The sequence below is a fragment of the Physella acuta genome, unplaced genomic scaffold (assembly GCF_028476545.2).
Source record: "Physella acuta isolate Inbredline_101_S28 unplaced genomic scaffold, ASM2847654v3 ptg001456l, whole genome shotgun sequence".
NCBI classification, from domain to species: Eukaryota; Metazoa; Mollusca; class Gastropoda; family Physidae; genus Physella; species Physella acuta.
This window is the reverse complement of record NW_026732971.1, coordinates 247501-259161: the sequence shown is the minus strand read 5'-3', so window position 1 is coordinate 259161 and position 11661 is coordinate 247501. Positions and strand designations below refer to the sequence as shown.

At 36.0% G+C, this 11661-nt stretch overlaps 1 protein-coding gene across 1 annotated transcript in view; it reads left to right on the top strand.

Annotated features, from left to right (window-relative positions):
- The first annotated feature begins 4180 nt into the window (after positions 1 to 4180).
- The window catches only part of LOC131928032 (multiple epidermal growth factor-like domains protein 10), a 13624-nt gene continuing 6143 nt past the window's right edge, over positions 4181 to 11661 (top strand). The window contains exons 1-6 of the mRNA XM_059283929.1: positions 4181 to 4204; positions 5469 to 5565; positions 6365 to 6499; positions 8668 to 8805; positions 9411 to 9515; positions 10258 to 10392. Coding sequence (XP_059139912.1) covers positions 4181 to 4204; positions 5469 to 5565; positions 6365 to 6499; positions 8668 to 8805; positions 9411 to 9515; positions 10258 to 10392 — 634 coding nt within the window. The remainder of the gene's footprint in view (positions 4205 to 5468; positions 5566 to 6364; positions 6500 to 8667; positions 8806 to 9410; positions 9516 to 10257; positions 10393 to 11661) is intronic.

The window sequence follows — 11661 nt, the reverse complement described above, 5'->3', positions numbered from 1 at the left end:
CGTCGTTCGTATTTCCGTCACTTTATTACTACTCCTGGCCACAAGTATCCAATCTTCACTAGACATCTTGAAAGCGCGGAAATAAACGTTTATAATTAGTCCCAATAAGTGCAAGTGTTAAACGTGATATAAGTCGATCGTTAATATATTGTCGAGCCGGTGACGGTGAAAAAGGGTGGAGAATAAGTTTTAGGCTAGCTCCATCAAAACAAAATAAACCGCGAACAGTTGGTAATGTAGTTCAACGACCTCCTGAAATCGCGGGTGATGCAGCACGCGACCACCTTCTTTTGTACTTTGTGAGGTCAATAACCTTTGTATAAACATCCGCGTTGTCTGCTTATAGAATAGTCCTCCCCCTCGCCTCCTCCTCCTCTTGCGGTCCAAACACGACCTACTATACTACTTATATAGCAGTGGCGTAACAAGGGCGGGTGTCACCCGGTGCGGCACTTAATGGTGTCACCCCCCCCCCAGAGGCGTAGCGACCCTTCCCGGCGACCGGGGACAAACTTTCAATTTTCGATTTGCACCCCTCTACTCCACCCTTGTCGGGATTTGTCAAATTTGCTCTTAAAAGACTTTTTAACACTCGAATTAATCACTTAATTAAGTGGAATTATCACTTTTCTCTATATATTTTGCTATTTTTTGCCTTGGTGTCACCCCCCTAAATGGTGTCACCCGGTGCGGTCCGCACCCCCGCCCCTCCCCCTCGCTACTCCACTGGTATATAGTATAAACTAGTTCGGTAGAAGTATGAAGTGATTTGAGTAAATAAAGAACATTATATCTTGAATTGGACTTGTGTGTGTAAATTCCAAACTATACCAGGCCCGGTTTCGTCTTCTTCAATCCCACCCTTAACACTGGGTGGATCCTCTTTTAACCCCTACCCTCACACTTATCATCGACTTATCTCTCTCTCTCCTCTCTCTCCTCTCTCTCCTCTCTCTCCTCTCTCTCTCTCTCTCTCTCTCGGTCTCAATTTTGCTAGTCCCACAATATTTTTACCTATATTTTCTATGCATTTTAACCTGTATTTTTGCAACTTTTTCTCCAAATTTAATTTTAAAAACTATTCTTAAAAGTAGATTTTCGCATTTTAAATTATTAAATCTGATCTATCCACCATAGCCACTCCTCAACATGACCTTCCGAGGATGCATGACGTTTTTGGTCTTAAACTGTTTCATCTGTCGGGTGTCCATGGAAGACAAGAAACCTCCAGACAATCCTCAATGTGCTGATAAACTGACAGATAAACTTTCTTATATATATATATTTTTTTAAATAAAAAAAACCAACCCATCACAAAATACTCTAACCTCCGTCCATTTACAAACGTGCGGACAGACTGACAGATAACCTTTATGATATTTTCATAGTTTTAATCTGCTTTTCTTGTTTAAATTAAGTCTGTCTTCCTTAGACAGAATGACGGGCGCCTTCGGCAATTAGTCGATGTTTATTTAACAGCATACAACTTTTAACTTGTATACACACTTTTATATCTTCTTCTTTTCTCTTGTTATATATGTTGTACTATTGTAATTAATTGTAAAATATGGTGTTTAATAAATAGTGATGGTTTCTGTACATAACACGAACAAACTTTCTTTGTAAGATAACAACGTCTGAAAAATAAATCTATTTTGTAGTGGGTTTAATAGTTGTCCAATGTTTCATTGTTCAAGTTCGCCAACAATTATTAAACAGACACAATACGAAAAAATACATGAACAATCTAACACAAGTAGGCTGTAATAAAACGTCACTCACATTCTATTCGAATAGTAAGGTTTTTTTTTTGTGTAACTAAGTTCTCAACAACATATATATATATATATATATATATATATATATATATATATATATATATATATATATATATATATATATATAAACATTTAATGCTAGTATTTTTCATCTGCTTGTTAGTTTGTCCAGGGCCAAAATGGGGTCTGGATTGTGACATAAGGTGCAATACTGACAACAAATGCGAAAATAACACGCATTGCCTTCGGATCGATGGCTCTTGTGTTGGTGGTTGTAAGGCAGGATACGAAGGTCGATTTTGTCAGAAAAGTAAGCAGAAATGGGGGCGGCGTGGTCAAGTCGGTAAAGCTCGAGAAGTCTCCAGATCGAAACCTAAGGCAGATGGAGACAACAGCTCATTTAGGAGAGACAACTCCTAAGTCAAACAACAGCAGCCTTGTAGCTTGTTCTTGTAGAGGGGGGAAACCCTTAGAGAATGAAGAAGTAGTTTCAATAAACTATTATCAGTGTGTGTAAAATAGCATGGACCATTAGAAAATTCGATAAATGAATAAAGTCGTGTCTTGATAAAATAAATTACACTTCAATGTACTTTCGTTATAGAAAATTATATTGTATACATAAGATTATATTGTATAAGTGAAGTTCACTTTCAATCCTGACAGCGACTTTTCCCTAACGACAGCTATCAGAGCTGGGTGCATTAAGACGGCATTTTACGTAATTAAACTAGTTTCGAACGCGGCACTGTCGGATTAGCAGTCGTATCGACAATTCGACTAATCATGATTTAAGATAAGAGCGTAAAAATTTGATAAGTATTTTTTTTTTCAAGACGGGGTTTGGGAATACCATATGAGAAACTGATTAGAATAACTTTTTGTGAATGAAGTCAAAAACTAAATAGTTTCCATGTTTCAAGATTATATTGCCTATTTTCAAGATTGTAGTTGCTAAGTTACTAGGCGACAAGTTTAAAGATTACAGACAGTGTATGTATAGGAGAGAACATGGGCAGTGTGGATCTAGGACAGGGGTCTACAAACTTTTCAGTCCGAGGGCCGCATTAACTATCAAATTTCAGTTCAGGGGCCAGTTTCTTCCAGGCATGTCTTTGATTTTTCTGGGAGAAGTTCCTCAGCCATCACCAACAAACGGTTTTTCCGTGGACAAAATGATCTCCGCGGGCCGGATGAGAGGACCTCGCGGGCCGCATCCGGCCCGCGGGCCGTAGTTTGGAGACCCCTGATCTAGGAGAGTACATGGATAGCAGCGAGGTGTCACCCCCCAGAGGCGTAGTGACCCTTCCCGGGGACAAACTTTCAAATTTTCGATTTACACCCCCCCCCCCCTCAAACTTTTGATTTGCACCCCCCCCCCCCTTCAAACTTTTAATTTGCACCCCTCCTCAAGTTTTTCTCTATATATTTTTCTATTTTTGCCTTGGTGTCACCCCCCTAAATTGTGTCACACGGTGCTGTCCGCACCCCTCCCCCTCGCGCTATGGAATGTTTTTCTTTCTAAAATTAGGAATGTAATGCCATTTTCCTATCTCAAGGTTAACGAGGTGTATTATGGTATCGTTTTGTAAGGTACTAGGTAGATTGAACCACATAGGATTTAAGATTTTTTTTTTTGGGGGGGGGGGGTGACTAGTTATTTCCAAAATAATATTGGAAAAATAAAATCATCCATGTTACATATTATCTATATATATAATTCTCTTCTGGGAGCCGTTAGAAAACAAGCTGCAAGCGCCTCCTTGCAGTCCTCTCTCTTTCTCTCTATCACTACCACCCCCACCCCACCCCACATGGTCTGGTGAGCTGTGGTCACACTAGATGTTTACAAAGCTAAATGTTTACAAATCGTAGAGCCGTAGAGCCGGGTTTCTATTAGGGGCAGATAATTTAGTTCGATTTTAAACTTACAGGAGGTAACTAAGAGGAGGCTGCTTTCATGGGGGGGGGGGGGGCAATAGGGTCGGGGTTATGTGAAAGGGGGAGGGGTTAGTGTTTTAAAGCAAATATTTTCAGTGGCAGCATTGGTACTGGGTCGGCTCGTTAAAATGAAAACATTATTTTTTTAGAAATCCTTTTTTTTTACAATATGTTACTTTGCAAAACAAACTGCTTGACCTGACATTACGTTAACCATACTTAAACAACAACACTGTTTAAATATATACGGATAACTACTTAACACAAATTATTATTTTTTTTGGCGTAATTTAATGAAGCCCTTGAGGGGCAAAGGGCTTCAGCAACATCTCTCCACGGACTGTTCTGACCGGCTCTCTTTAGTTGAGCCCACGTAAGTCCCTTGCTTCTCCTTCCATTGTCATTTTCGAGGATAACCTACTTTTTCCCCCTGGAGGTTCCAATGCAATGCTGACCTCGCAATGTTGCTCTCGTGTATAGGGCTGGTAAGTAGGTCACCAACCAGTTCTATGGCTCATGCAGGTTTTATTGAGCCGTAGAACTGGTTGGTGACCTACTTAACAGCCCTATTCTCAAGACGTGCTTGCCCCACCCTCATTTGCGGGCTTTAAATCCCCCGTCTATCGACTATTGTTTTCCGATTTGCTATTGGTCCTTGCCGATCTTACGTTTTGCGAAATATATACTCGCATGAACCCTATCTATAATCTTTATTAAAACATATTTTCTAATTTGTGCGATAGTGTATTAAATAAATGAAAATAATGTGCTTGTAAAACTTACATTTTAGAATGCACGAATAAGAGATGGGGTCGAGGCTGTTCAAATAATTGCCCGGAAAAATGTTACGGAGAATGTGACGTAGTACAAGGTTTATGTATTGGAGGTTGTAAATCTGGGTACTCGCCTCCTTATTGCAAAGAAGGTAAATTATGATAGATTTAAACTATTAAAGCAATTTTATTATCATCTTTTACTGGGGCAGATGAAGTAGAGTTTATATGTTTCAATGATCTCGAGATACAGAGTTATAGTGTGGTCAGCACTTGGTCCAGCCGCATCAGTTTTCCAAATGTGAGTCAAGTTCAAGAGATGGGTGGACTAATGCATGTCCCACAGCCCGGGACCCACTCGAAACTTTCGGGCTAGCAGACGTAATACAAGTGGCCTTAACCTGCCAAAATAAAATTGCTTTTTAGAAGTGAAATAAAGTAATAAGTACAACAATGAAATATTTAACATAATTTATTCATAATAAAAAAATACAATGGATACTTCTTAATTATCAACAGGTATAACAACGTAAAATAATAATAATGAACAACATACAAGTTAAATTAAAGGATTTGATTTTGCGATGATTGCAACATTATTTTACTTTAGAATAGTGATGCGGTTGGCGCTGTCATGTCGGTAAAGCTAAGGGGACAGCAACACATCTGGGAGAGAACACTCCAAAATCAAACAACTGCTGCCTTGTATGACCTTGGATGAACATAGTCTATGGAAACAAATCCAAAGGAAAAGCAAGCTGAAATCGGCGCCAACGGCGTATATGTCGCGTAACAGGTTGACACGTAATACTTAATTGTGTTGGAGAAAATACCGAGTACCACACAATTAATACAGAAATTTACTAAAATTTTAGTAAAAAGCATTGTTGCTAAACAACCATTGGTAGAACGTTTAATATTATAACTCAATATTCGAATTGTTCCTCTAATGAACTTGTTAAAATAAGTTATACAGTGTCCGACCCTAAAATGGGGACCTGTCGACTGTGAAGACCAATGCAGTGATGGATGTGTAGCAGGCTGCGATATTTATAATGGCGTCTGTCTTTATGGTAACTATATCTTAGTCGGTCTTAACTAGTGTGATAATTTCTAAAACGTAAAATTAATTTGATGTAATCTTGTTTGTTAGAGTTGTACAAATTATATTTTATATATGTGGGTCTATTTTTTTAAATTTAATTATAAAAACTATATACATTTTTTTAAAGAAATCATTAAAAATGTATTTAAAAGATAGTAAGTGTGCTATTTAATAATAAGATAGAAACGCAGGCTAGAAACTTGTTTTAAGTAGCGACAACAACGAGCATATCAAGTGCCATATGTAGCTCGAACTACACGGAATTTTTTGATATAATCCATGTGCGGTGTATTAGATACTATCACATTTCAACAATGTTTTTAAAATCAAGTACACTAGTCTTCCATGAGATGAAACAACTACATATTTTTTGTGACATCATTATCATCTTATTTTCTTGTTTTTGCCGAAGACACATTGAGCAGATGAAGTAGAGTTCATCAGGTTCAATTACATCGGCTTTTGATGGGGGTAATGTGGGGCAGTATTATGTCCAACTGCGATGGTTTCCCATAACGTGTCAGGTACTTGTCGGAGCTGGGTGGACTTGGGACATCATAGGGACTTAAACTCGAGACTTTTGGGTTAGCAGTCGTATGCTCTACCATCCTGCCACACCGACACCCCCAACCCCCCCCCCCCTAGTGGTGACATGCTCATCATTACACTTATAAATGCAAGTTGTTGTGTATGGGGATTGTACATGTATTTTTAAAATAGATTCCAGAATAGAGATCTCAGGTAATATGTATCAACATGTATTTCAGGCTGTACTGCACGCAAATGGGGCGCTTACTGTAATCTTACCTGCAGTCCTAACTGCATAGATGGCGACTGTCACAAAGATAACGGCACTTGTGTTAGCGGATGTTCATCAGGATTTCAGGGTTACAATTGTCAAGGTAAAAGTAAAATATAAGAAATATATAAAAGTAAAATATAAAAAATATATGTATTAAAACCCAGATCATTATGGTTACAATTGTCAAGGTAAAACTAAAATAAAAGAAATATATGAAAGCTCAGTGGAAAAAGTACTTAAGTTACATTTTTTCAAAAATGAGTTAAGACCGGTATATTATTTGACTACCTCCCCTTAACCATCCCTGTAAATTTGGGCCATGGATAAAGTACCGAAGTAGCTTAATTTGAATACTCTGCATCAGCTGTTTTGGTATTTCAATAACAATTTTAAAACTTTGCACTCATTTTTCTCAAAACTCTCAAAATACACTTAAGTACTTTTTCCACTGAGCCCTTCATATGTATTAAAACCAAGATCATTATGGTTACAATTGTCAAGGTAAAAGTAAAATATAAGAAATATATAAAAGTAAAATATAAGAAATATATGTATTAAAACCCAGATCATTATGGTTACGATTGTCAAGTTAAAAGTAAAATATAAGAAATATATGTATTAAAACCAAGATCATTATGGTTACAATTGTCAAGGTAAAAGTAAAATATCAGAAATATATGTATTAAAACCAAGATCATTATGGTTACAATTGTCAAGGTAAAAGTAAAATATAAGAAACTAGCGACTACGCCGCTATTTAGTTGTTGTTTTTTTTCTTCTTTTCAAGAATTCATAATTTGTGAATTCGACAGTACCAATGCTGCCACTGAAAATATTTGCTTTAATAAAACACTATCAGTAGGTTGTTAAGGACGAAAACCGCCCCCGCCCACCCTCCTTTCCCCCAACCCCTACCCTATCCCCTCTCCCTCAGTGAAAGCACCCTCCTCTTAGTTACCTCCCCTAAGTTTAAAATAGTTTCAAACTAAATTATCTGCCCCTAATAGCAATCACTAAACCCGGCTCTTCGATTGTAAATATTTAGCGTGAACCACAGCTCACCTGACCATGTGGGGTGGGGGTGGTAGGGATATGGTTAGAGAGGTAGAGAGGGGGCTGCTAGGCGCGCTTACAGCTATGTGTTTTCTATGTTCTCCAAGAAGAGAATTATATATATAAATATACACACACACACACACACACACATATATATATATATATATATATATATATATATATATATATATATATATATATATATATATATATATATATATATATTAAAACCCAGATCGTTAAGATTACAATTGTCAAGGTAAAAGTAAAATGTAAGAAATATATAAAAGTAAAATATAAGAAATATATGTATTAAAACCAGATCATTTTGGTTATAATTGTCAAGGTAAAAGTAAAATATAAGAAATATATGTATTAAAAACAGATCATTGACTGAACGCATTCTGCAGGATGTCTAAAAGGGATAAAATGTTAATTTAAAGAAATTTTATGTGTAGTCTGTAAAAAATGAAAAAAAGTATGACGTTTATTCACTTCAATGGTTCTCAATCATTTTGAAAAGGTATATGCATTGGAATAGAAAAATCATTGTGCTATCTGCAAGGAGGAAAATAAATTATTTAAACTTGTTCGTGCTTATCAAACATACATAGCTAGCCTGCTGAGTATATTTCAAACATCACCTTATTTTCCGGTTCGTTCCGAAGACACATAGGACAGTTAAATTAGAGTTCATCTGTTTCAGTGTATCTGAAATATAGAGGGATATTATGGTCAACATTATAATCAGCAACCTTGTATTTCCTAACGTGAGTTAGGTATACTTAAGAGCTTAATGGATGGGCTAAGTCCTCAGGAATTGAACTCAAGACATTCAAATAAGCAGTCAAAAGCTCTACCATCTAACCACACAGTCCCCTACATTTTTAGATTCAATATACGCATTTTATTTTCGGGTTTAATGTATCCATGAAAAATATGATTAAAAATAGAAATTAATATAATTTAAATATAAGTGTTATATTAAATGCTATTATTTTATAATGTATTAATGGATATAGTTCTGCGTGATTTATTTATCACTTAAATAAAAAGATTGGCTAATCACTGTCATAGGAAGGTTGATTAATCTATATAATAGGGAGACTAGTAAAACACTTTTATAGGTAGATTGGATGATCACTGTCTATCGAGATTGGCAAATCATGGTCAGAGGGAGATTTGTTACTCACTGTCAAACAATTTTTTTAGAATGTGCTCCTCGGAAGTGGGGTGACAAATGCGAAAAATCCTGCAGCCCACACTGCTTCAACAGCCACTGTAACAATGAGACTGGCGAATGTATTTATGGGTGTAAGAAGGGATATAAACGTCCATTTTGTGAAGAAGGTAAATAAACCGGGAGTGATCTCCCCTAAAAAAAATTTCAAATATTCTTATATGAAAGAACAGGGGATGGCAACTTGGGATAAAAGCATGATTTTTAATCCATTTTAAATACTTTAACTTTTTAAAATAGAATAAAATCTCGTAGAAAAAGTTCCATTTCCTGTTATTGGAAATCGCTCAAAAGTTGATACGGATCAACGATTTTTATATAATACTTATATTTGAAGTTTCATCAACCTAGTTGTAACGGTACTCAAGTTATCGTGTTTACACACACACACATACGCACATACACACACACACAGACAATACGGACAAGATTGCAAAATTATGTTTTTCCGACCCAGGGAGGTGTAAAACGTCCAGATTTGAAAAAATATCGATTGCTTTTTGCACGAATACAAGACTTACTCTATACTTCGTATATACGAGAAAATAAAAAGTTAGAAATTCGAGACATCTAGTAGAACGGGCATTTTAAAAAAAATTAGAAATGTACTAAACTCTTAATGATAAGACATCGTCGCTAAAACAATACTTGGTAGAACGTTTAGTATTAGAACGCAACATTCGAATTGTTCCCCTAATGAACTTGTTAAAATAAGTTCCACAGTGTCCGATTCAAACGTGGGGATCTAAGAACTGTGAAAACAAATGCAGTGATGGATGCGTATTCGGCTGCGATGCTTATGATGGCGCATGTCTCCATGGTAACTATATCTTGGTCTTAACTAGTGTGTTAAGTTCTAAAACGTAAAATTAATTTGATGTAATGTTGTTTGTTGGCGTTGTTAAAATTTGTATTTTATTTAAGTACCTCTAATTCATTTATTTTTTATTTAATTATAAAAATTGTACGAATGTTTTAAGTAAGCGAAAACTTGTTTTAAGGATCGACAACAGCGAGTATATCACATGACATAAGTTGCTAGAACGGCACTCGGAATTATTTGATAGAACCATGTGCGGTTTATTAGATACTATCATATTTAAACAATGTTTTTAAAATCAAGCACACTTTACACTAGTCTTCCAAGAGATGCAACAACTACATATTTTTATGTCACATCATTATCATCTTCTTTTCCCGTATTTGCCGAAGACACATTGAGCAGATGAAGTAGAGTTTATCAGGTTCAATTACATCGGCTTTTGATGGGGGTAATGTGGGGCAGTATTATGTCCAACTGCGATGGTTTCCCATAACGTGTCAGGTACTTGTCGGAGCTGGGTGGACTTGGGACATCATAGGGACTTAAACTCGAGACTTTTGGGTTAGCAGTCGTATGCTCTACAATCCTGCCACACCGCCCCCCCCCCCCCCCCCTAGTGGTGACATGCTCATCATTACACTTAAAAATGCAAGTTGTTGTGTATGGGGATTTTACATGTAGTTTTAAAATAGATTCCAGAATAGAGACCTCGGGTAATAGGTATCAACATGTATTTTAGGCTGTAAGGACGGCAAATGGGGTAAATACTGTAATCGTACCTGCAGTCCTAACTGCAAACAAGGCAAATGTGAAAAATATAACGGCTCTTGTGTTAGCGGATGTTTACCAGGATTTCAGGGTTACAAATGTAAAGGTAAAAGTAAAATATAAGAAATATATGTATTAAAAACCACATCATTAAAATTACAGTTGTCAAAATAAAAGTATAATGTAAGAAATGTATGTAATACAAACCATATCATTAGTACACACAGTTTTATATAATATAAAATGCTACTCTTTTCTAATGTATCATGTATTGATGAATATAACCCAGTGAGATAGATGAATAACTTTAATATGAAGAATTGCTAATCTCTATAATAGGGAGATTGGCTAATCTCTATAATTGGGAGATTAATTACACATTTTTATAGGTAGAATGGCTAATCACTGTCAAATGAAGATTGGCTAATCTCTATAATAGAAAGATTAGTTACACACTTTTATAGGTAGATTGGCTAATCACTGTCCAGGGAAGATTGGCTAATCTCTATAATAGAAAGATTAGTTACACACTTTTATAGGTAGATTGGCTAATCACTGTCCAGGGAAGATTGGCTAATCTCTATAATAGAAAGATTAGTTACACACTTTTATAGGTAGATTGGCTAATCACTGTCCAGGGAAGATTGGCTAATCTCTATAATAGAAAGATTAGTTACACACTTTTATAGGTAGATTGGCTAATCACTGTCCAGGGAAGATTGGCTAATCTCTATAATAGAAAGATTAGTTACACACTTTTATAGGTAGATTGGCTAATCACTGTCCAGGGAAGATTGGCTAATCTCTATAAAAGTGATATTAGTTACACACTTTTATAGGTAGATTGGCTAATGACTGTCAGAGGGAGTTGGGGTACTCACTGTCAGGCCACTATTTTAGAATGTGTTCCTTCCAAATGGGGTGTCAGATGCCATAAACCCTGCAGCTCATACTGCAACAAAACCGACTGTGATAATGAGACAGGCGCCTGTATTCATGGTTGTATGGACGGATATGTACCTCCACGTTGTTATGAAGGTAAAAAAAAATTAAGAAAACGTTAGAAGTTGGAGACATCTCTAAACTATATAACCATTGATGTTAGGAAGTCATTTATCTCTTAAATAACTGACTATTAGTTCGATGATATTTTTAAAGTGTATTTAAAATGACGAAGTATCGATTCAATATAAATGCAATGTTATTAAAAATTATATTGTCATTTTTTCTTTATCTACTGATGGAGAATTAATATCTAATCAAGATATTCACAATTATAAAGTAATGATACGTTTATCGTGATAAAAAATTAATCGCACACAATTCAAAGAAGCAAGCATTGTTTCAACTAATGTTTTGTGCTTAGAAATCAACG